The sequence below is a fragment of the Corvus hawaiiensis genome, chromosome 1, assembly GCF_020740725.1.
Source record: "Corvus hawaiiensis isolate bCorHaw1 chromosome 1, bCorHaw1.pri.cur, whole genome shotgun sequence".
Lineage (NCBI taxonomy): Eukaryota > Metazoa > Chordata > Aves > Passeriformes > Corvidae > Corvus > Corvus hawaiiensis.
In genome coordinates this window covers 86,166,581-86,188,913 of record NC_063213.1, presented here as the reverse complement: position 1 = coordinate 86,188,913, position 22,333 = coordinate 86,166,581, and the positions used below count along the sequence as shown (strand labels likewise).

The 22,333-nt window shown below is 38.3% G+C and overlaps 1 protein-coding gene across 2 annotated transcripts in view; it reads left to right on the top strand.

The window, feature by feature from the left end:
- GRB10 (growth factor receptor bound protein 10) overlaps window positions 1-21,409 on the top strand; it is a 144,842-nt gene extending 123,433 nt beyond the window's left edge. For both annotated transcript variants that reach the window (XM_048312624.1, XM_048312634.1), the window contains exons 7-17: window positions 2,958-3,073; window positions 5,097-5,171; window positions 8,262-8,399; window positions 8,930-9,040; window positions 10,250-10,348; window positions 11,815-11,892; window positions 12,551-12,667; window positions 13,541-13,607; window positions 14,589-14,676; window positions 17,370-17,463; window positions 18,282-21,409. In XM_048312624.1, coding sequence (XP_048168581.1) covers window positions 2,958-3,073; window positions 5,097-5,171; window positions 8,262-8,399; window positions 8,930-9,040; window positions 10,250-10,348; window positions 11,815-11,892; window positions 12,551-12,667; window positions 13,541-13,607; window positions 14,589-14,676; window positions 17,370-17,463; window positions 18,282-18,428 — 1,130 coding nt within the window. In that variant the 3' untranslated portion in view covers window positions 18,429-21,409. The remainder of the gene's footprint in view (window positions 1-2,957; window positions 3,074-5,096; window positions 5,172-8,261; window positions 8,400-8,929; window positions 9,041-10,249; window positions 10,349-11,814; window positions 11,893-12,550; window positions 12,668-13,540; window positions 13,608-14,588; window positions 14,677-17,369; window positions 17,464-18,281) is intronic.
- Window positions 21,410-22,333: the final 924 nt, after the last annotated feature.

Here is a 22,333-nt window from a genome sequence, read left to right as displayed (position 1 = left end):
TCCTGCTGCACCATACCACTAATATCTAAAGCACGTTGTGGTCGATATTTAGGCAGTCTATGAAATTTGAATCAGTCCCATTATTTCATTTGCTACTGTAAGTATACCTAACCTGTTCATAAAATGTGGTATTCTCCCTGTGTTCTATTCCATGCTTAACTATCATCCATTTAGGATGGGGACAGAGATCTCTGTATTGGACATTAGCACAAATAATAATGGTGAAGACATTCACATGATAGTATGTGTCTGGACACTGAAAGCATCCCTCCCTACCTACACGCTTCATTTTTCCAGCTCCAGAAATGACTGTACATCTTACTTAAATACAGTTGAAGCAGGAAAGAACGTAGCAGGGCTCTGAAATATGGGAGGGTTAGAAGAAAGCATTGCTGCAGTTTTGTACATAGATTTTCTTGTTTACGTGCATTGACTTCCCTTAATACGAGTGAATTAAAAGTGGAACAGATAAACACAGTGCTTGCTAAAATGCAAAGGCAGGGTGGGCTATTTCATACAGGGGTCCACCTGTCATTTGTAGTGATTCTCTAATTGGGAATTTTGGGCCATGCCCTGTGAGTTGTTCCTGATGGAATCCAGCTCCTTTTCCCACCTTGTATCACTGCTACAGTTCTGTAGAAGTTCTGATAATACAGATTAACTTGGGCGGGGTGGGGGGAAAGTTTGTTCCAGGAAGTCTGTAGAGGAGACTGAGTGGGGCCTATCAGATAAACTGAAAGGACACATTTCTGGTCACTTCAACAGCAATGCCACTTGAAGACAGACTGACCTATTGAACTGAACAGGCTGACATCTGTGCTTCTAGTGTTGTAGCAGGAAGCTCAAAGCAGGGCTGAGGCTGAGTTTCTCATGTGTCAAGTTCATCCCATTTGTACCAACCAAGTGCAAATTACCAAGGACTTCCCAAGTGTACAACTTCCATGAAGTAATAGCAAACTGACCAGGACTAGCTTCCTTTTTTTACATGCACGTGCTGTGAAATGCTGCACCTTTTTTCCAAGGTGGCTTTGACCATCAAAATGAAAATATAAACATTAAATCAGTGGGAGTATCACCACAGAATCTCAAAAGGGTCTTGATGTAGTAACAGAATACATCTAGGTCAGTTGTCTAAAGCACCTAAGAAACAGACACCGAGTATATTTACAGAAACTAAACATTGAAATACAAAACCAATTGACAAATGTTCATCTATACTTGATTTCCTCAGAACAAACAGTTTGTCCTTGACAAGCAATGTTCAGTGTGTTAGGAAAGCGAAGACCACAACTTTGGGTGGTGGCAGAAGCAGACAGTAACAGGACATGTGGTCTTTCGGGGTTCATACTGCGATGAAGTTTCATACCAATGTAATTAGATGTATTTTGGAGGAAGCATAATTTAAAAAATAGGCCCTTCACCCTATGTGTCCTCATCACAATGTGGAGGAGATTTGACTTCACCAGTTGCTTAAAAACCATGATAATAGCAACAGATCAGCAATACCTGAAACTTTATCTGCAAAGCCCCTAGATAATGTGTAAGTTTAGGTGATGAATGCTGAGGTGGTGCAAAATGTCCTTTATTAACAGTCACCCGCAGCAGTATTGTTGTGGACGTTAGTCAAAGAACTACCCCTTCAAAATGGTGTTATGCCTGATGCACTAAGAAACAGCTCTTTATTTGAGAGCAGCCCACTATGGAAGTTTTTCAATGTTAACCCCTTTGAAAATGCAATCTATAGCAAGGCTGGACATTGCAAATGCACAGTAAATGCTGAAGTTGTCAATGAGCTGGTGATGACTGACAACCTAAGTGCAGGTGAAAAAGGTGATAGATGATGGGATCATTCCATCATAGGTTAAATTTTCAATAAAAGAACATCACATAATCTGCTGAGTTTAGTAATTCAAGTGATATTTCAGAGCTTGCTCTTTTTGAGGTGCCATTGACTGCTTGCTTTCTCCTGAAAACACCCCAAGAGAACTTGGGTGGCACCCTGGCATTTCTTACCGTAGAAATACAAGGATTGCAGAAACATAAAGTGGGGAAGGGACTCCCCAAACTTCTTTGGTCAGCAAGTCACAAGCCTTTTGTTTAAAGTTATGTTTTTAATTTTGTATTATGTAAGTCATGAAAGCACTGACTAGTTAAAACTTTTAAAAAATACCTAAATATTTTCTCAGAAAGTTCTGAAGACTTGTCAAGATAATGAGTTCATTAAGTAGTGCACACTTAGCCAGTTGCCTGCTTTCGAGTTACTGCTTTCAGTGAATTGGGTTTGTTAAGCTATCTGTTCATGCTTTGATGTCCCATTCTTTTGACCAGAGAAGTGGTGGTTATGGGGAGTTACCTTGTAACCAAATCTAGAGCAGAAAATTGCCCTGTCATGTGTACAAAACATTTGTCTCTGTCAGTATTCCTGTAAAGTAGATCCTGTGACCTCTTTCATAATAAACCCCATTGTCTAGCATCTACAATGAAGGCCTGAAGTTCACCTTGAAATGAACTGGTTTTATAGAGTGCAATCAAATACAACACTGTATTTCAGTAATAGTTCAAGACCTAACAGTGGCCTTTCTGTAACTTTTTTCCCCCTTAAACCTGTCCACCTTTCCAGTTCTACAGTATACAACCAGTGCCAAAAGCAGAGGTTTGTCTGTATTATTGTAGCTACTGTACACAAAAAAAAAAATCTATTCCTGTCTCAAAAGTCTGTGCTTATGAAGCCTTGATGTAAGAATTTCTTGAAGAACACTGCCTTATAATGTTAAACTTTGTAATACATTACAAAGTAAGGTATTGCCTCATGGCAGTATGGTTTGAAAATTATAATGTGTTTTGCTAATTTCTTAAAAGGTAATGGAATGACACTGGGTTGTTTTACTTCTGTTCTTAGTTGGTCTCATTCCTTCTGTTGGTTGGCTGTGTGTTAACATCATATTCTTTTTCCACAGAGAGGTGCTTGGAAGATCATGAGCTCATAGTTCAAGTTGAGTCCACTATGGGAAGTGAAAGTAAATTTTTGTTCAGGAAGAATTACGCAAAATACGAATTTTTCAAAAATCCCATGGTGAGTCTCATTACTTAGTTGTTTACACCACAGAGGGGTGGATTGCAATAACATTGCTGGGCACTGTTATGTCTTAAACATCTATTATTAAAAAAAATAGGCAACCAACTAACAGAATTCTTTCCAAAGAAATTTTAACCAATGTTTAAATTCCTTGTACTCTCCTCCCAGCCTAAAAACCTCAAGTGTTTTCAAGTTACCAAATATACTGGTTTCAAAATGTCTGTAGTTATGTTGGAGAGTGACCAAGACAGGGAAATCTTTATAGGTTTAAGAAAAACAACCAGAAATACAATTTACTCGTTATCTTCTAAGTTACTTGATTCGAAGCAAATTAATCACATAACATGCAGTATCCAAATCTTTTAATTTCTGGCAGTAATAATTAATAAAACACCAAAACCCATCTGGGTAACCCCTAAAGCGCTTACTTCATACAAGGAATGTCCAGTTTATCGTTACGTATATTGAACATTGTTTCACCTGTGGCTGTGCTTTACTGGCGTGGTCTGCCTTCTTTACTGACCATAGTAGCTTGCCCTCTCTATGTCCTCATGTATAGCCATGCTTGATAGGTATAGGCCATAGCTATACCTATTCCTGGATTTGTAAGATCTTCAAACATTGTTATTTTAAACTGGTTACAGTGTAACTGCTTATCTGGGGATGATTTTTCACATTTTATCTAAACAATTATGTTGGAGCAGACTGTTGGCATGAAGCAATGTCAGCTGGTGTAACCCACTGAGATAGCTGAGGAAGGGTAATCCAGAGGTGGTTAGGTAAGAACAGATTTTGGGTCAGTCAGGCATTCGTGGTGCGAGAAGAAAAAAAGATGCACGAGGTCACATTTGAACTCACTGCTGAAGTAACTGCAGGTGACAAATTCATTCCTTTCCTCATAGATGCAAGTGCACAGTTGCTGCATCCTTGCACGTGTGCTCACATGTACATTTGTCATCTGCTGGTGCTTGTTTCAGTCTGTGCCTTGACTTACTCTGTGAAACATTTCTGTACATGGAGTGTTCCTAGTTTTTCACTTCTGTTGATCTCACCATCTGATAACCTATGAACATCTGAGCGTTGTACAGAAGTTTGGGTATCAGAGGAGCTAGCACATTGGTTTCATGTGGTATATTTTAATTAATAACAGAGCATGGGAGTAAAACCCAGAATGCTTGACATTCGGTCCCAGGCTCCTGCAATCACAGAATAAATCATTCTTGTGGTGTAAGAATGCGAAGGCTCCCTATCCGTTGCATTAGCTGTTGCCATATGGCACTGTTTCTACTCAAGAGAGGCTGGTAAATGTTAGTTTTCATAACTCATTGTGCAACTTACCTGGCAGAAGGGTGATTCCTCTTCAGCCCTTCTCTTTATGCCCTAAAGACTGAAATTTATATTGCTTGAAGAGTGACAAATGTTCTAAACTGGAAATGTTTTTGTTGTGATTCATCTTGTTATAATCAGTCATTGTTTTATTTCAGGCATTTCTGTATGTCTCCATGCTTCAAATAATGTTTAAAAACCTCAAGAATGATTTCATGTCATTGCTGTGTATAGTAAATTCAGTGTACCAAATTATACAGGAATTTTGAAACAGCAGATGAAAGGGGAACTGGAGGAATAAATCTGAAGTCAAGTCATTGATGCAATAAGCAAGGAGTCGCTGCATACTCAACTTGCAGGACTATTCATCCTTTCCTTCCCAAGAAAGTAGAGGCTGTTAGAAATCCCCAAAAGCCCTCAGTAGAAGAGGAAGTGATGGGAAAATGCACTTACGAAATGCTGCATATCAGATATTTTAAAAACCCACAATCTGTCTGCATGGGCATCTGGTGAGCAGAAGGAAGGGAAGAACTGCACTTGAAAAGCCCTAGTATTACTTTCTGTGTCAGGGGATTTCCAATTTGATTTAATAGTGATAGTTCCAAAAAAATAATGACTGAAGAAAATGTCACTAGTTCTCTGTAAGAGTGTTCAAATATAATGTGACTTCCAATTGTCTTCTTTTTGTGTCTAGAATTTCTTTCCAGAACAAATGGTTGCCTGGTGCCAGCAAACGAATGGCAGTATCCCACAGTCACAACTTTTGCAGGTACTGTAAATTATCTGTATGGACAAAGAAAATTTTGGAACTGGAGGGGAGGGGTTGAGAGGGAGGAAGGGAGGAAGGGAGGGAGGGAATTCGAAGGTCTGGAAAATAGTCGGTCAGAGAAAGACCAGTGTAGTGAGTTAGCATATGGGGCTAATGTTGAAAATATCTAACAAAGATCTTGCCCAGTGGCATTGAGGTGTAAATTGTAAACACAAAGTATTCATAGCTATGGTCATACATATTTGTTCCATTAATACTCAACTTACTCTGTGGATATCTGGTTTAGCCACCTAATGTTACTCCCAAACAGTCTTGGCAGATACATTTCTAGAAAAACAAATATACCTTTTATAAAAGGCAGAACAGAAGTACTCTTCTATACTCCACATCACAGCACAGGAGAAAGTGTAAAAATGCAAGTGGATATTAGAAGATGAGTTTGAGATGATGAGAGGTTTTGCTTTTGCTTTTTGTGTCCTATGTTTGTGCCTGGCAAGAATTAACAATAAGGACCAACTTCCCCATGATTCAGCCAACTAGAAGCTCTTTTGTGTAGAAAAATAATGCCCTAAGAAGTAAATGCAAGTAGAAATTTGTACACAGTATTTGCAAAGTAATCCCATTTAAAGCTCCCCCAGTTAAATTGCAGGGGTGTGTTCCTTATGCATATGTGGTGGTAGAGTTGTGCAATCTACGTGGTGGTGGCACGTGTGCTGCATTTATGCTGAAGTTCTGCTGTCACTGTACAGTTTCTTGCTTGCTCATAAAGGAACCGTGGTGGTGGCACAGTTGGTTGGCCTTCAAGGATGATGCTGAAGGGTGGGCTACTTCTCTGATCAGTAACTGTTTCACTTAAATCTCTCAATTTTAGCACTCTAATCTAAGCCCCATAGTGTAAATAATTTTCACTTGTTTTCTTAAACTGTGGACATTCAACTCTGGAGCCAAATTAAAACACAGTTATTAAAAGAGTACTGTACTAAGAACATAAGACCATGATGCCTGGAAGACAGTGCCATGAATAACAGGCAAATTATAAAGCAGAAGCACAAATAGATGAAGAATATATATGTACAAATAGCTGATTTTGGCTTGATTTCTGTCATTTTGCATGTTTGCAAGTATGCACTGACTTTCTGTTTAAAGATGACAAGTTTCTACTAACTTTTAAACCAGTGCACTCATTTTGTCCCTTAACTCTATCAAAGTCCACTGAATTTTAGTTCCACATTCACTGACAAAATTTAAAACATTAGCATCCACTTTCATCTGGGAAACAAGCAAACAAAAAAATCAAGCCAATTTCTGGAATTATAAATGAAAGTCATGTGCAATGAGGTTGTAATCAGGAACCAAAACTGGCATGGACTGGCATTGCAACAGACTGGTAGGGAGAGAGGTCTTCATACCTTGGACCCATTTTCCCAGTAGTTTAAGTGGAGAATTGAATTTGCTTGTTAATACAAGCAGCAGGACTCCCCAAAAGAGCAAGATGTTCTTGAAGATGGAAAAGTTTTGAGGGTAACTCAAGTGGTAGCAAAAGGAAAACCTTACAACCTCATGAGGTATGAGAGTTTGCTTCTGGGCGGGCTCAGAAAGGTACAGTCCTGGAGAAGCATAAGTCATGGGGGTTAACACAAGAGGGTGGGGGAAAGAGGGTGAGTATATTCTCTCTAGTTCATTGTTTAACCACAAAAAATTATCTTCGTTAAAGTATATCTTTTAAGTACGTCTTTTCTTTTAAAAAACACACAACCATTTTTCAGAATTTCAGTGGCAGTTGTAATTTATTGAAGGTAAACCTCCTGCAGCCTTGTCGTCATTAACCATGTTGCGTGTGAGGCCACTTGAAACACTGAGCAATTCTGCTGGTTTTAATGACACACATAAGAGGGAAGAATATTAAATACCATCTCATGATATCATACACTGCAATAAGAGCTAGTATTTTTAGTCATGACAATAGCATTAAAACCACTGAGATCTGTTTTTCCTAGTCTCAACCTGGCTCAGACATGCAGAAAAGCTTGCCATCTTAGTTTACCTTTGTTTTAGCTGACTAGACAAAAAGAATCTATTCTCCTTTTGGTCTTTCCCTTTCACAGCTGAGAAGTGAATTCATAGTACAAATAGAAAGAAAATTGATGGTTCTTTCCCATTGTGTTAGATGAGATGAGGAGGAGGACTGGAAAAAAATAGGGTTTAATGCAAGTAAGAATTTTGACACAGGGCACTGGTTTTGGTTTTGTTTCCTGTGGGCATTGTCCGCCAAATAAGACCAAAACACAACTTTGAAGAATTGCAGATACATCTGGACCAACAAGATTCCTGCAGTTTTCTTCATACTTGTCGAATTTATTAATTTGGCATTTAACTTACTGATCAAGCCCTCTGTCATTTAAAAATCCGGCCTGTTGTAATAAGGGAGCAATCCATCAGTTCTCCTACATAATTAATGCTTCCTTCCTGTGATACATCAACAATTATTCTGTATGTAGTCCTTCTACTTACGTCAAGAACATAAATGCTTCTGAATCTTGAAGTCTGGTATAACTGCTGGCACTTACTTGACTGCTCTACATGTCATTCTCAGTTAAATACTGTGTGGTCTTTTATACCTCCTGTCCTGGGAAAACTTGAAATCCTGAAATAGGCTCTTCCCTTTCAAAAACTTTAGGATAAAGATGGAGATTTTGGCCAATGTTTCCAGTTAGACAATTTGCCAGAATTACTGTGACACGGTATTATTTTAAGAATTAATAAGCTTACTTTCTCTCCCTTCAGGCCAAGTGCAAGATGAATGGGGATAAAGAGAAGCGATACCTTTTTTGAGATTTAAATCTTGATGCAGAGAATAGGAAGGTGTCACTTGCAGGAGGAGATGGCCAGGTAGATGCAATGGGAGGAGCAGGAATATCTATTTCGGTTGTAAATCAGATTAAACATCTAGGTCAGTTAAAGCCTAGTGTGAAACTGCACCTCAAGTCAGCATAGTGATTTGCCATTTTCTTCTCTGTTCTGCAAATACAGTGACAATTTTATAATTCATCCATAGGACACAATGTTCATCTACATTTTCCTCTCCAACAGAACTTTTTAAACTCCAGTAGCTGCCCTGAAATTCAAGGTTTCTTGCATGTGAAAGAGCTGGGTAGGAAATCATGGAAGAAACTGTTTATGTGTTTGAGGAGATCAGGACTTTATTGTTCTACAAAAGGAACTTCAAAGGTAAGATTAAAAAAGAAGTTGCACAGTAGTAGCATGTGAAAGCATGTTCTGCTTTTACAGTGGGTATTTTTTGCTGTTTTTTAAAAATTTCCACACAGTGTTCCCTTTTTTTATTCCATAGAAAAGGATAAGTAAGGCACGATCAAATGACAGTCAAGCCCTGGGCTCTCAATGCATGAACACAGCCACAGAGTTTCAATATAAAATAAAAACAAACCAGCTAGGCAACATCATTGGGGCCACTAAAGTTGTGCTAAGCTTCAGATTTCTCTGAAGCAATGTAATAGGCCAGGCCATTTTTAATGTGATGTGTTTGCACAAGTATTTTGTGAGCTTCTTGTACCAAGCACCTTCAGCTGGTAGGCTGATATTTAGGGGGTGTGTGCCATGTCCACTCGAGGGCTGCCTGGGAGAGGAGCAGCGCTCGTGCACTGCCCTCTGTTGGAAGCTGGGCTTGAGAGACTGCAGAGCTTGCACAACATCTTCCAAAATCTTTCACTTACCTGTGCTAAATCATGTTATTTCCCCAGGAGCCAAGACATTTGCAATTGTTGGCTGACCTAGAAGACAGCAATATCTTCTCATTGATAGCAGGCAAGAAGTTGTACAATGCCCCTGCAGAGTATGGATTTTGTATAAAGGTAAACCTTCTCACTGAATTCTTTCAAAGTTCCAGACTGTGTTGGTAGCTCAGAGTCACCCCAACCCCCAGCTAAATGGGATTTGTATGTAAAACTCTGCAAGCCTTTTCTGTCATGAGGACTTGATCTTTAACATCTTTCATTTGGCAGGCATGTCCTGTGAATCTTGTCATCATTTTATGTGACACTTTTAACACTTTATCTGGTGCTCCTTTGGTTTGGGAAATTTTTGTTCAAGAGCAGCTCAGTGCTGAAGCATGGTGTGCTTGTGAGGTGGCCTTGGTTCACCTCACAGATGAAAGCTTTTCCAAGTTCTCTAATTGAATAGAAAAGTTTCTGTGGACAGCAAGCACCAAAACTATATCGCAGCAAGCTCTGATGGGGTGCAATTTTACCATTATTGTGGGCCAGAGGTTCGTCTTTAAATAAAGAGGAAGACTGTCTTGGAAAAATGAATATAACAATAACCAGTTGCCTTTGAAGATTTTTAAAACTGTTGTGCTGAAAGATTCATTTGGAAAGTATTTCAATGCTTTGAAAAGTGTAATTTTCTGAGAAGAAAATAAAGCTGGGAGCTGGTTTTATGACAGTAGTGAAGCAGTTTCCTTCCTAGCAGCCATTGCAGAGCTAGAAAACAAGGGTTTGCATCAAAGAGACTGGCTGCAGGACAGAGCCTGAACTGATGGAAGCAAACTTTCAGTTACCTTCTGTTATGGAAACTTTCATCCTTCATCTCAAATGGGAGTTTATAAAACTTCTCACAGATTTGAAAAAAAAAAAAAGATAACAAAACCCAAACCACCAAAAAACCCCCTTCAACTACCACAACCAGCAAAACTAAGTGCCCAGGTCTGGTTTTGAGTTCTCAGCATGGCTTGAGTACCTTGTTCCTATAAACTGCTAGAACTGCACATTATTTCAAATCATCGAATCATAGAATATCCTGAGTTGGAGGGGACCTACAAGGATCAATGAGCCCAGCTTCTGAAAGTCAGGAGGCACCAACATTTTATCTTGTTGGACCCAGCTGAGAAAGTGGTTTCTTTCAAAGCATGCTCAGCCTCTCCTGAGCTTTAAATTCAGTGTGGTGGGAGCTTTTTCTGGCTAATTCTTTAGACTTGTACTGCACCTTCCTTTTACCCTGCAGTAAGCTTACAGTGTTGTTGGTTTTCTAATGAATATATCTGACTTCCCTCTACTACTTTAAAGCCAAACAGAGTGAGAAATGAAACTAAGGAACTGCGGTTGTTGTGTGCTGAAGATGAGCAAAGCAGGACATGCTGGATGACTGCGTTTCGACTCCTCAAGGTATTTAATCTCTTCTAGTTTTGCAAAACTACACCTATAGTTAAGTGGCATTTGTTATTTTGTTAATGAGAAATTACCTGTATGTTCTTCATTATCATCTGCTCCAAAACAGTATGGATAAGAGAAAAATGCCAAGCAGACCTGTCCCACCTAAGAATTTAAGCACAGGACAGAGATCTATTCCTTCCACATATGAATGAAGTATAATTTTAGTTTTGGATCCAAATTTGAGATACGTGAATGAATTTAAAAACCTGCTTAACAAGGTATTTTCAAGTTATCATAAAGCTAATGTTTTCATAATGGTAAGTGGTTCTCTTAGCCAGAACAGAATGCCTTTTGCAATTTTTGTGTTTTTTTTCATTTTTTCTGGAAGTTCTATTAGAAGTAACAAAGATAAGTAACCTTATGTCTGGGTGAAAGTTACTCATATCTAAGAGCAAACAATGAAATTTCTTGATAATGTGATAGGAGGCTTCACTGCTTTTTGAAACAAAATCAGGATGGAGAGAACTGAGGAGAAAGCTGACTATTTTGTGCCCTTTGAACCAGAGAACGTCCTGATCTTCATAGGAAAATGTACATAAATTCTGGTTTGGTTCTAAGTCTTTTTCTGAATGTTCTGCCTTGAAAACTGCTGTGTTCTTCTGTACCTTACTATGTCCTACGTACAGAAAAAAAACAAGTTTGTTTTTAAGACACACCAAAAGATGATTAAAGGTGTACAGTCAGTGAAAATTAAGGCTGTGCCCCAAGGCTGTGTTCATAACCCTCCTTTTTATTCACCATCTCATTTAGCTTTCCATAGTCCTGTATTACCCTGTATAAACCATTTCAGTTAGAACATTCAGTAATCAATGTTGCTATACTTCAGCACTGTGCCTCTAGGGAAGGCACTGAGTAGGTGTTTTTCCTACCATCCTAGCTACTAGTGTTGCTAAAATTTATCATGTTCAACCAAGAGCATGACTGGAATTCAATCACCTTATTTTTTTAAGGATGAGAAAAGTACCAAGTGATATTTCCTGGTGAAATTTATTGAAAGAGCTAGTGAATTAGAAAGGTTCTTATTTTTTATCTTTATGGAAACCGGGTTTGGGTGTCTTGCACAGATATTTTTTAAGTTCTAGGAGGTAAAAAGAAGGGAATTAATGTGTCTGTTCTGACTTCAACTGAAAGCTTGTGTTCTACAAGGCAAACATAGTGGTAGCTGAGAGTGGCAGAAATTACCTGTGTATATCACTCAAGCATGTATTTTTTTAAATAAAACTTGTGCATATTTACTCTTTGATTGCTACCTGCCAATCACTATTACTCAATGCAAATGGCTTTGGGACAGCTTCTGATCAGGAAAATAATAAACTGGTGGCACCTTGCTCCAGTATAAGTGGTATTATGAAATCACTATAGTTTTTTTCCCTAGGGCATATATTTGAATAATGATGTCCTTGTGTTTCTGTTGGCAGTATGGAATGCTATTGTACCAGAATTATAGAATTCCTCAGCAGCGAAAAGCCATGCTTCCACACTTTTCCACTCCAGTAGTAAGTAATGAACTTTACTCACTGATGTATAATGTTGGAAAAGATATATTTGCTTTTGCATTTTAAAAGTGGAAAATTTTACGCTAAGAAATGTAAATTCAGCATTGTGTAGCAAATCAATGTAAAGTTCATGTTTTGCATGAGTACAGTTCCCGTGGTTGGCTCTCCATTATCTTAGGCTTACATGATCCACATGATTGAAAAATCTTGGCTACGTCATGCTCTTTGAGATGTACGGTACAGAGACATCTGGCTGTCTCTGCAGAAGCCAGCTTAGGTCTGGCAAAACTAACACGTAAATTTCCTAAAATATGTTGGGCCAAGAGCTGACTGTTACCTACCTAAAAGGGAAGATCCTATATTTGGATCCCAACTGGTCCTGAGAATTACTGGAATATTGTAATAGGGCAAGTGGGCAACTTGAGCAAACAGATTTTATTCTGAGCTTTTGAATCGTCTCCCTCCCCTACAGTTGAAAAAGAAAAACCATCTCTTTTTGTCTCTGAATCTTTTGAAAGGGGAAAAAATAAGATGTATTTTCTGTGCTTTTGAAGGAGGACTTTGGACAGTCTTCTGAAACCAAAACAGTTTGAAATGAAACTCTCAAGCTGGTTTTTTCTTTCCCTGTTTTTTGAAACAAGTGAAAATTCCTTTTCAGAGAAGTGTATCTGAAAACTCACTAGTAGCAATGGATTTTTCGGGGCAAATAGGAAGAGTTATTGAAAATCCTGCTGAAGCACAGAGTGCTGCCTTGGAAGAAGGACATGCTTGGAGGGTAGCTATCTTCTCTTCTTTTCTATTTTTGCGATCAGTAAGTGTCTGTTGAGAGCCAAAACACAGAGTGTGCTATGATGTTAGTGCGGTGCTGGTCACAGTATAGCTTAGCTCCAACCTGAAGCAATCACACTGCAAGCATGCAGATCTGAAAGTCAATATCCATCTTTAGCAAAACTGTCACATTCACAACAACCTTCTACCACTGCTTCTCTGTCCCCCTAGTGTCCAGAGGAAAGTTGAGGGGGAAAGCAGACCCACCAGAACTTTACTGCCAGTTTGCAAAACCAGTCTCTGAGGAGGAATATGTCAAATTAAATGCTTCCCCACATGGAAGAGGCTGGGGCTCTGACTAATGGCTTGCTCCCAGTAAGTTTAATTGCAGAATATACAAGAGGCAGGACCTCTTGCAATGAAAACTGATGTAACTTGTTTATAGTGTCTTGTGGACAGACAGCTGCAGTACAAGTTTTCCCACATGCTCGTCTTTTAGGGAAAAGGAGTCATTACTGAAGCATTAGCTGGTGCTTTATGTACGGGAGGGAAATACTGCTTGATTTACTGAGTGCCTGGTGTTTTGCCTGAGCAGAAACATATCAGACTTTTCTTTTTTTCTGTCCTTTTTTTTCCTTTTTTTTTTTTCTTTTAAGATACTGAGCTTTCATCATTAACATCTGGCTTGTGTTTTAAGCCAACTGAAATGAGCTGCTGCTTGTAGATTAGCCCCCTTCAAAGTTGCATTTCTTTTTCTCATCCTTGCATTAAATCTGCCCAGCCCCCAGTTTCCTGTAAATTAAATCTGTATTGCATGTGCACTAATTCTCTTCTCCTGAGGCGTTAGTGTGGATTTAACGGTAATTCATTTTCTCTATAGAAACGTAGCACAAGAATGAACATCTTGGGTAGCCAAAGTCCACTCCATCCTTCCACACTGAGTACAGGTAAATTCTGATGGTTTGTAACCATAGTATCAGAGGCCTCTGTGGGTAAAGAAAAGGTACATTTCATACAGAGTGCAGCCATGTAGAAGGAATGCCTTGACGTCACGTACGATCTTAATCAGTAGCTTCTGTGTCATTTAACATCCTTACCCATATGAACACCGTAGAAGGAACTTGTTTTCCTTTGATGGCCCACTCAAGCTTCTCTTTAGGACTAGTCTTTTGAAACCCAGATTTTGTAAAAACAGACACTCCATAAATGTTTCCATTTAAAAGAATCCAGCAGTTAATTCGCTGTTTTGGACAAGAAAAGTCTATGAGTGATCTTTTAATCTTTAAAGAGTAGAAATGAGAGTTTTCAAAACAGAATTCATTCCATAATAACTGAAAAATGTAAAATATGCAGGTCCTGAACATTTCTTTGAAATTGTAAGTTTAATAAAACAACAGGAAATTTCATATTAATATCCTAGACTTCTTGGAAGAAACACAGCTATTCTCTTTTGCTATTCTGTTAACAGAATTTTAAAATACCATTTGAAAAACAAAACAATAAAGATAAAAGTATTTGGGGGTAACTCGACTCTTGAAAGCACCATCTGAAGTGCTTTTCTTTATTTGAGAGTTAGAGAGACTTACTTCTAACTTGTTCACTCACACGTTGTGTTCTAAGAATTTTTAGTCCCAACATTTTCAAGAAGCTATGAGAAGGCAATATTCTAAGAGACTTCTCTTGTTTACCTGATTGTATATCTGCAAATCAGCAAATACATGGAGATAATGCCTCTCTACTTGGTATATTAAGTAGATGCATTTTTTTATATTTATTCTTTTATTATGTAGGTTGATGGAAGATACTTTATATTCTGTAAGAGAACTATACCCACTTTTAAAATGTTTAAATAATTAGTATGTGGAATAAATGGTTGCATGTGTAACTGTTTTTAACCGTCCTCTCCCTCTTTTTCCTCTCTTCTCCAGTTATTCATAGGACACAGCACTGGTTTCATGGCAGAATCTCTAGAGAAGAATCTCACAGGATTATTAAGCAACAAGGGCTTGTAGATGGGTAGGTATTCTTGTTGCTCAGTATTTATGATCTGAGAGTCTAATCTTTACAGATGAGAGCACAGCTTCTGCTGTAATGGTTTACAGGTTTCTGAGCACTTCTGAGTAACCTGATTGCCGAGTAGCCCCGTTATAACCTATGCCTGGCTTCCAAAAAGTCAGAGTGTGTGTTTGTAGGAGTGGGTCCTAACTTTTAATTTGAAAAGTAAAATCTTAGGAATACACTTAAATGTCCTTCTTTTTTTCCAACAGAAGCAATCAAGTTTTCGTCAGTGTTAGAACTTGAAAATAGTTAATTCTTGTAATCTGCACTGAGGGCATATTTTTCAAGCAAAGCTGTACCTAACCATTTGCCTACAAATTTATAATCAGCCATCCATGCTCTTTTGCATGAATCAGGGCAGCTAATGGTGCTGGCTCACTATTTATTTCTGTTCTAGAGCAAAGAAATTGAAGTACCTGTTCCAGCACTCTCTAAAATGTCTGTAGTTGAGATTTAAGTATCTCCTAAGCATCTGTTTTCCTTATTTATATGCAGTTATAGTTACTGAAGGGAAGTTGCATTCAGCAATGTTTATTTGCAGGATGGGAAAGGCATGGTTGCCTTTGGTTCACTATCCTCACTGCTCTCAGGGTTAAGGTAGAAACATCCATGTTGGCTTCACAGGAGACAGTGAAATTCAAACCTTTCTTCATCGTTTTCTGATTCAAAGCAACACTAATCTTTCTGAAGACTAAAATACATTAGGGAAGTAAAAATTGCATGTATATATTCATCAAGCAGTGTTTGCTTATTTTTGGGGCAGTCTTGTCTAGGCTAAGGCAATTGGGTTTAGCTTAGCAGGTCCAACAGAGAAGAAAAGCTAAGAAAGCAAAGGAGCACTGCTGACTTTTTGGGTTTCTGGTTTTCTCATACCACATATCATTATAATCTTGGGCTCATTTTGACTCGCTGCCTTAGGAATCCAGTGGTCCATCCTTCTTGAGGTCTTCATAAATGTGTTCATGTGTTTGAGGCTGTGTTAAATTTGTGCCTGATCAGCTTACTTACTGTGGAAGGTGAAAATTGGTTAGTTTGGCCATAGTAAGGTCCATCAGCAGTGACAAAAGAACCATGTTACCTATGTGCTCTGAGATCTAAGGATCCTGATTTTCAGGGTGGAAAACTCCTGCCTACGTTTTCCTGCTCTGTGTGTTCTTGAACAAAAGGAGGCAGAAAGTTAAGTTTCCTGATGGTTCGTGGAAGAGGCTCAACAATGTATACAAGCAACTGATGCTGCTATCTTTGATATGTCTTGAAGCTCCTGTTGAGGGTGCATCTATCTTTGTAGTCACTATTTGCGTGGTAGCTGGTTGCTTGCCAGAGGTTGAGTAAACAGTTGCAGCATCAGTTGTGCAAAGCTTTGCTTTGTGCCACCAGCTTACGATACCATGCATTATCTGAAACAGCTAGATAAAAAAATAATTGAGATATCTGCATGAACTGCAGTAACCACAGGGCAGGTAAGGTCTTTCTCCCTCACATGGATCCTAATTTATAAATGCTTTTGTCCCTTTTCCACACATCTGGTCTTCCCAGGATTATAAAGGAATGTTCAAATACCATGCATGGCTTCTGAGGGTGGCAAGACATGCCTGTCCCTGACTACTGAACTGACCCTGGTTATGATGGTGCATTTTTGTGGTACTGACATTTCTCAATCAGTTCTGAGGAGCTGGAGTAAATTCTTTGGGTTCTTAAGACTACAAGCAGTTCTTGCAACTGCGCCTTGGGAAAGTGTGTTCCTGGCTTAGTGGTCAGCAATTAAGAGGCCTACCCCAGTCCTGTGCTCAGCCATCTCACAAACCCACTGATTAGTGTTATAAGCCTTGTGCCAAAAGTACATTCTTGTTTCCTGTGGCGTGGAGAGGATCTGCTTCCTTAGTTCATAAATGTTAAGGGGAGGAAACACGGGGTTTCTTATCTAGCTCTCTTCCTCCTTTTCCCAGTATGGATGTTAAATAAAGTCCATTTGGGGTAGGACTTCAGTTTTGTGGGTTAACTTAAAAGTGACAGCTACATAGTGTATGATGTTGGTAGCTAACAGCTAATGTACACCTAAAGTACATTTTTTTCCGTGATGCTGAGGGAAAAATACCATGAGTGTTCTAGAGGAAACATCAGTGTGTGTTTTCCCCATCTTGATGATGTGGAAGCTACATAACTGGGAAATAATTTTTAAAAAGTATTGAGCTGTTACTGTGCAACTGCAGCCATTTAACCTACACATAATTTTGCTGACACTGGATTTTTGTGAACTGATGCAAGATATCGTAGAGTGGGAACAGATTCCCATATATTACTTTGCCATCTACAGAACTTCAGGTTTTCTCTAGAATTAAATGATAACATTTTCTTCATGAGAGCATGTATCATTAATGGAAAGCTGAGTTAGAGGGAACCTTAAAAAAAGCCTCATAGGTACATTCTTAGGGGAAGAATTACCGTCATGTATGTTGCACCTCTTGTTTCTTCATCTGTTAATGTTGCATAGCTGTGGTAAAGTAACTGAAAGCAAATTGCCAGTTATGGAATCACCTCTTAAAGCAACTAAAGAAGAGTTTGGCAGTGGCACAGAATTACTTAGTAGTTCTGATTATTTAAGAACAAAAAATAGGAGTATTCAATTTGTTCTTAAAAATGTTCTCTCCTAGATTATTTCTTCTCCGGGACAGCCAAAGCAATCCAAAGGCATTTGTACTTACGTTATGCCATCATCAAAAAATAAAGCATTTTCAAATCTTGCCGGTAAGTAGATTATTTTTGATACTGATAACACAACCCGAAATTTTAAACCATGAAGCTTTTGCCAACTTCTGAGGAGACCTCTTATTAATTACTGATGTAACTAACAAGGATGTTTCCATTAGCAAGTATGTAAGCAGATAATCTTTAGAATTGTCAAATGTCTGATTAAAATTATTGATTAACATTGCTGGAAAACTTAGTGTAAGTCACCACATCATACAAGTCCGTGTAATGCATGGAACTTGTTCTCTGTGACTGACAGCAACAACAGCAGCTGTTGTCTCCCATGTCACTTAAACAAACATAGAGTAACTTTGGGAAACTTTAAAAAGTTTTATTCTGGAGGTTATCCAATAATGTTGCGCTTCAAATAATGTTACACTGAGAATTTGGAAAACAATTTGATTTTTATCTTGATCAAAAGAAGCATGAAAAAATTTAAGATTTTGTAGACCTTTTTATTATTGTTCCAAATCCTCCTCCCTTGTTTAGCCTACCAATTTTACAAACAGCTACCAAATCCTTTTGGGGTACTTTTGTTTTATCTAATGAATGCCAGTGCTGTCTGTACAACTTTCAATTACTCCGCCCACAAGCTTTCACTTTCATAAGCAAAACGTTACAAGTTGTGTTAAGGTATGTTTTTTCTAGCGCTGTGCGTGGTTTCACAAAGAACTGCAGGCACTGGGTTGCTTGGGCAACCAAGTGCCAACCAAGTGGCCATCATTTATTTATGTCACACACTGGTGGTACTCTCTAAGTTTTTCCGTGCTTGTATGTCTTCATGAGCAGCCTAACTTGATGTTTTGTTTTCCTAGTGTGAAGATGATGGACAGATATTTTTCAGTCTGGATGATGGGAACACCAAATTCAGTGATCTAATCCAGCTTGTTGAATTCTATCAACTAAACAAAGGAGTCTTGCCCTGCAAACTCAAACACCACTGCATCCGAGTGGCCTTATGACCTTAAATCTGACTCTCACTGAAGACTGGATTTGATAGAAGAGTAATTGTAAGAGAACGTTGACACTGGGGAATTGGCAGATTCGTAAGTTGGTTAAAAAAGATAAATATTATGCACCTTGGGACTCTGAAAGGGATGGATTCGACAGGTGCCAACAGACCAAGATTGCTGGTTTGTCTAACACCTAAGAGTGATTGCTGCTGAGTGTCCCAGCATCCCAAAAATGGGGGGAGGGTCTGTAAAACAATGAGTAAATTTAAAACAAAACTGGAAACTATCTTGGCTGGGCCACTTAACAGGAACAAGTGTGAAGAGAAATCTTTGAAAAGAACTCTTGCCCTGGAATAATCTTGACAATTAAGACTAGTGTGTTTACTTTTTGTATTGATCACTTTTTTTGCACTCCTACTTATTTTCGGATATTGTATGCAGCCTATATTAGGAGCTGATGTGGCTTTTAAAATTCATGCAGGAGTTGGGTATTAATCTGCACCCTAAAATGTATGGAATGCTTCAGCCTAAAAGGATCTAGAAGAAAATCAAGAAGTGTGTGTGTGTGTGTGTGTGTGCGCGCGCGCGTCTCAGTACTTTCCTGAGAGAGACCTGAGGTTCAAAGATCTGCAGATGTCTTTGAAGAAGCAATGAGGATACAATTCTAAAAGAACATACCACCAATATACGTACTCTTAAAACTGTTGACTTGTAGCATTATGGCTGTAGTATGTTGATGGCATATTAGTGGCATCCAGTCATGCAGAAACTGTATTAGATTCTATGCACAAATTTTTATTATTGGAGTGGTGGTTTGTTTTTTACAGCCTTTTGACTGTTTTCCTGAGGAAACTTACTGTTACTAAATAGAGTAGGACTGAATGACTACACTTGTATTTGAAACCACCATTTTTTGTGAGAAGATTCTTCTGCAGGTAGTCTTAGTATGACAAAATAAAAAAAAAAAATTAAAAACCAGTGTTTTTAGCTTTATAGCTCCTTGAATTTTCAGACTGTTTCAAAGAGCTCTTTCGATATAGTAAAGCTACAGTGACACAAAGCTCTCCTGGGGATAGGGCATAAGAAGAACTGTACCCCTTCTGCTTTTTGTAGGGCCATGGAAGTTTACATGGTGAGAAGGAACATTCTGGGAATAGAAACAGATTTGATTGTGAAGTAGCTGCTGGCAATATCATCCATCGAGGTAACTGGTGATCCCTGTGTCATGTGTGCTACTGCACGCCAGTACCCGTGGCAGACAAGCATGTATCTTGCTCTGGTGCTGGTTTGTCATCAGAACTACTTTATTGTTAATGTTTAAATGAATTATTTCATGTTTACACAATAACTCTTTCTGATGATAAATCAGTATTAAAGTCAGACAAGTCCCACCTTGATCCTGCAATTGCAACCAACCATTCCTTCAGCAACTGTTTGAACTGAAATAACTTCCCAGTGCTTGGTGCCATTAGCCACAGTGAGAAGTATTCCACCCTGGGAACTTGCAGAGTGTAGTGCAGAATGGAGCATTTGTAAAATGGTAAATTATTTACACAGGCTAGTTAATCCTTAATATTTGCCACTGGGTTTGAAATCCTAGCCATCTGAAAGGGTAAAGAAGGAAAACCAATCCTACACTTTAAGGTCTTCATGTAGTGTTAAGAATAGCTTAAGACAAACCATAACCTGCCTGAGTCGTCCATATCAGCTTAAACTATGTCAATGGTATAGAAACACTGTATTTTAGTTTACAGAACACATTTAGTATTGTTTTTCATTTAATGTCTAGATACTAAAAATGAAGAATTGATTTTGTTTTTAGTAGAAGCCTTTTTTGTTTTGTTTTGTTTTGCTTTTTTTAATTGTACATAGTGAAATGAGTGTTCCTGCTTTCTAGACAATGTATTTTTAAACCTTGAAATTGAGCTAACTTAAGTCTGACTTCACTTTGCATGCTTCTATTTGGCCCCTATTAGGAGAAAAAAGATACTTGTATTGACTACATTACCAGTTTAATAAGACCATTTATGCTGTAGTTTTAAGTTTTTCTGTTTACATAGCTTAGTGACAACCATGCATTTTTCCCAGTAGGCGGATAGTATTTGCAGTGTTTCATATTTATAAAAAAAAAACCTTGCATCTTATTTAAATTGAGAATAAAAGTTTGACTATGAACCATGATTTTTGTATGTAGATGGTTGACTTAGTATTTTGTACTCTTCCCAGCTAAAGTGAGCTGTTTTGAGAAAGTGACCACCTTCAAAGTGGCAACAATCTTACTTAAGCAGATCACTGCTTTGTCTTCTTTCTGCTGGAAAACAGTCAATACCACCTTAGTTTTCCAACAGATTCAGCTGGCTGCCAGCTCAGAATACCAAGGACTGAAGGACATTTGACTCTTATTTTTGTATTTAAATGACATGAATGTAAAGGGGATGCTCAGGGTTGTTTTGGAGCCTGTTGAATTTTTATCTTTTTGCCTGTGATTTTATTTTCTAAATAAATACTTCATGTAGCAATCTTGAATATGTTGAGAAGGAAAATGCCAAACCATTTTGGTAATGAGGTTACTAGTTAAGTTATGTTACAATAGGTGTTAAAGTACAAAAAACTTTTTATTTGTTAATTAATCTTGAAGAAACACGTGCCTCAGTTTAGATGTTTTGTCTTATCTTTTCTGCACTAAATACCTGACAGTTTGACCAATCAATGCACCTTTCCAGTGGCAAGACTTGCTTATCGTAAATTATATTGTCACAATGCAAGATTTAGTGACTGTAAAATGGAATAAAGTTTAAAGTTTCAGGGAATGCAAAAGGTATTAACTTAAGAGACAAAACCTTTATTCAATATGCTTTGCTTCATACTGTAAATAGCTTTTTGGCTTGTGAACCTAATTGTAATCTTTCAGGTATTTTTGTACAAATAAGGGACTGATATTCTGTTTCTTGTAATTAGAAATAAACGTTAATACAATGCTATTCATTTTATATTGGAATGAATGTCGTCTTTTGGATATATCAGTACACTGTGTATCTCTTGCCTTAATTCAGGTTAATTGGGTGGGTCATGTTAAACAGCTTTTAAGAAGCGTGACAAGGAAGCACAATCCCCAAGATACCTTTATCCTGGCTGTTCTGTCTTAAGATTCGTATTAGGATAGACTGCATTTTATTTAGAAAAGAACTTGTTCACCCCTTTTGTTTGAGGAAAATTACTGGGGATATTCTGCTATGAAATCTACGGTATTCATTTGGGATGGCTACTAGAACCATATCAGACCAATGTACCATGACCATCTTTAGGGTCATAAAGTTATAACTCATGGAAAATGCACACTCTGCATAAAACACTTCATTGGCCTGATAGCTGTTGGATCAGAAAACTTTTCAACAGTACTTCCAAAAAGCAATTATTTACCCCTGTAATCCTTGTATGGCATTAAAAAAAGGCAACATGGTAAGAAGATCTCAGTACGCCTCCCCAGTGCCGTGCTGTCTGCATGTTTGTCCAAACTGCCCACCTCTGCGGCAGATGCAAAATACCTGTGAAATCTGGCCCTAGGCATTAGCAGTGGCTACTTGGGCTATCAGAACATCACCAGTACAAAATCAGTCTGGGCCAGAAGTGGGTCTGTGGCACAGATTTCAATTACTTGCCTGATAGGTTTGTGCTTCTTCTACATTAGTTGCAGAACAACAGACATGATCAGACACCTGATCCCACATAAAGCACTCTGGCATGAAGTTCACCTGGCAAAACAGCTTAAATGCATTTGGACCTATAAGTAAATTCTTATCAGGCTCATGTTTTACAGCACGTGGCTGCAGGACTTTCATCCTGATACAAAGAACACTTAAATTGACTTCAATGCTAAATTGTTGCTTCAGCCTGTACCTGCAAAACCAGATGAG